Source organism: Propithecus coquereli, unplaced genomic scaffold (assembly GCF_000956105.1).
Source record: "Propithecus coquereli isolate 6110/MARCELLA unplaced genomic scaffold, Pcoq_1.0 Scaffold117, whole genome shotgun sequence".
NCBI classification, from domain to species: domain Eukaryota; kingdom Metazoa; phylum Chordata; class Mammalia; order Primates; family Indriidae; genus Propithecus; species Propithecus coquereli.
Window position 1 is genome coordinate 2,071,198 of NW_012135747.1, and position 3,368 is coordinate 2,074,565.

General features: G+C 43.8%; 1 protein-coding gene across 1 annotated transcript in view; it reads left to right on the forward strand.

Moving 5' to 3' along the window:
- Positions 1 to 2,888: 2,888 nt before the first annotated feature.
- The window catches only part of DNA2 (DNA replication helicase/nuclease 2), an 88,610-nt gene continuing 88,130 nt past the window's right edge, over positions 2,889 to 3,368 (forward strand). Inside the window, 1 exon segment of the mRNA XM_012658529.1 lies at positions 2,889 to 2,977. Coding sequence (XP_012513983.1) covers positions 2,904 to 2,977 — 74 coding nt within the window. The 5' untranslated portion in view covers positions 2,889 to 2,903.

Below are 3,368 nucleotides of genomic sequence, written 5' to 3' on the forward strand. Positions count from 1 at the left end.
ATAGAATTCATAGGATATTAAAAATAAATTTTTCCATGTTTTGACCATTTCTGTTTTTAGCTATTTACATTATTGAAACATAAGTCAGAATGGAAGAATACTTAAAATAATGACTATGTTTGTATCTGATTTATTTCAGATAGATAACCCCAAAGTCCATCTAGCTATGTTATCTTCCATTTGAAGATTGATAATTTATTTCTTTTTTGATCTCTGTTCTTCCTGTTTTCCTGCCTTTCAGTGCATAGAGCCCTCTGGTATATAGAATGAGACAGTGGTCTGGTCTAGGGATTGCTAAGTGAGGTACCACCCTTAGCTCTCAAAGGCTCCCTGTATGTAGGTGGAAAAGTTACTGGGTATATATAATAATGTCTTGCTTCATTCTCCACCAAGGTACTGAACATCCATTTATTTACCACCCATTATGTCAGCATTATGTAGGACTTCCCTTGGGAGGCCTATTAGCTGTACTTAAAGTTTAATTCAGATGCCGAATAGCATATAACACCAGGTATTTCTCTAATAGAGTATGTACCACACTTTATGATAACTACCTGTTTACCTGTAGTAACTGGTTCCCTCAAGGGCAGAGCCATGCCTTCAGCCCTGGTGAGGAGCACAGGACAGCACCACCATAACAGGTGCTCAGTGATGTTTACTGGTAGGAAGAAAGAAGGCCCAGTCCCTGTTTTTGGAAACTCTATACTCTACTGGGGAGAAATGAAGCACAAATAGTCCACGAAATGGATGATTTAGAAATACAGTCACTTGGTTTGTTTCACAGAAATGTCTTGTTGCTAATTTGCCACAATGAGTGGTAAATAATAAAACCTATGTACAATTAATGCATTGCCTTGCAGAGTCTTGCCAATAATATCTGACACATATAGCAGCTATATACTTTACACACTCCCTTATATCTAGTCTTTGAATACCAGACACTATATTAGGCACTAGAAACCAGTGATAAATAATGTTATGTATATTTCCTGGAGACTTATTATGTGCCATGCCTTGTTTTAAACACTTTTGATGCCTTAAGTCAATCTCTACAACAATACTATGAGATAGGTACTATTTAATATTCCTTTTTCACAGATGGGGGTAATCAAGGCCTAGGCAGGTTTAATTACTTGCCCAGGTTCACATAAGTTGGTAGATCTAGGATTCAGAATCAGCTTGTCTGAATCTAGAGCCTAGTCTTATAGCCATGATGCTATATTCTAATACAGTAGAATCCTGTTCAGATGAAATTTTAACATGTCCATAAATTTGAACATGTCGATAAACATAAACCAATCAAAAATGATTACAGTTTGTGGAAAGTGTTTATGAAGGAAGTAAATAAAGGAGTTACTTTAGAATGGTCAAGGAAAGGTTTCTTTGATGTGCTATATATACTTTTAAGCTGACACATGGAGGATTAAAAGGAAACAGTTATACAAGGAGTTGTGGGGGAAGAATGGCCCAGGTGAATAGAACAGCAGGTACAAAAACCCTGAGACAGGAAAAGTTTGTCTTGATTTAGGAATTGTCAAAAAGCCAGTGTGACTGAAGCATTGTGAGTGGAGTAACAACAGATGAGGTTGAAGAAATAGACAAAGGCCAGATCATGTGGGGGTCTACATTCTAAATGCAATGGGAAGCTGTTGAAGGTTTTTGGCAAGAAAATTGGTAAATCCCTAGCTAGACTGGTAACTAAAAAAGAGAGACCATAAGTTACCAGTATCAGGAATAAAAAAGAGGACATCACTATGGATCCTACAGATATTAAAAAGATAATAAGGGAGAATGCTCAGTCTATTTTATAGAATGAAGTGTCCAATTTTTTAAAAAGCAAAAAAGATACAGGATTTCTAAATAATTATTTGCCAAGGAATTTGACAATTTGGGTGAAATGGACAGAAATGCCTTGAAAAACACAATCAAGACTCACATAGATGAAACAAAATCTGCATAGCCAATTAAAGAAATTTATCATTAAAAACCTTTCCGCAGTTGCGGACAATGGTTTATGCTTGTAATCCCAGCACTTTGAGAGGCTGGAGGATTGCTTGAAGCTAAGAGTTCAAGACCAGCCTGCGCAACAGAATGAAACCCTGTCTCTGTTTAAAAAAAATTTAGCTGGATGTGGTAGCCTGTGCCTGTAGTCCTGGCTACTCAGGAGGCTGAGGCAGGAGCCTGAGTCCAGGAATTTGAGGTTGCAGTGAGCTATGATGATGGATACAATCCAGTAGTGCAGGTGAGACTGATGATACCAGAGACCGAGGCAATAATTGATGAAGCAATGCCCTGGAGAATACTAGCCCCTGGGATCTAAAGTACAGTGGAGGGATTGCCCATTGACAGGAAAAACATTGTCCAGTGTTGGCAAAAAGTAGAAAGATAATAAGATGGGTGCACATATTGGTAGTTTTGTAGATTTACATGCATTCGTGGAATGCATGATGGAGCTCCTATCTAACAGTTTCTATTTTCTCAATGAGTTTTCCAGAAAAAAAGGAGGAGAGGCTGTTTCCCAGGGAATGCAAAATTGTGAAACCTTGGTTTTGGACGCCAGGTTTTGGACAACTGCAAATGGTCCTCTTCAAACTAAGAGCGTGAGTCGGACACGGGCTGGAGTGTCAAGGGAGAGGGCAGGAGTCTGGGCCAGGTGTGAAGGCTTTTCCAAGCCCTAAGATAGGGAGCAAAGGGGCTGCCAAGCGCCTCCGCGGGGCAGGCGGCGCTCCACTAGCAACGCGCGGGGAGCGGGAAGGGCGGCCTCGCGCAGGTCAACTGGGACCCGGTAGGTCGGCGCATGCGCGCAGAGCAGCGTAGACTCGCGCTCCTTATCTCCGTTTGCCGTGTTGCCCGCGGTTCCCCCTGATTTTCCCTGGCGGCAGTTTGCTGTCCCGGCGCCCGGGATGGAGCACCTGGGCGAACTGGAGCTGCTGATGGAGAAGAGTTTCTGGGAGAAGGCTGCGCTGCCGGCAGAGCTGTGAGCGGAGCTGGGGGAGGGCGTGGGAGTAAAGCGGGAGATTTAAAAGAAAGGAGCGGGAGAGGCCGCACCCACGCCTGCGCGATGACCGGGATGGGGACAAGAGACCCGGCTCAGCTGCCCGGGCCCCAGACGAGCCTCCGGAGCTGGGGTCCGCTTCCCGGGGTTTTCCTTGGGGCCGCACTCGGCCAGAGCCTGAAGGCTCTCGCCTAGCAGTTCATTCTTTTCCTCGATGTCACCTCTTTTGCAATTTTGGGGAGTTTGAACCATTGAAATATCTTCATAAAAACAAGCAACTGAGGCCGGGCGCGGTGGCTCACGCCTGTAATCCTAGCACTCTGGGAGGCCGAGGCGGGCGGATTGTTTGAGCTCAGGAGTTCGAGACCAGCCT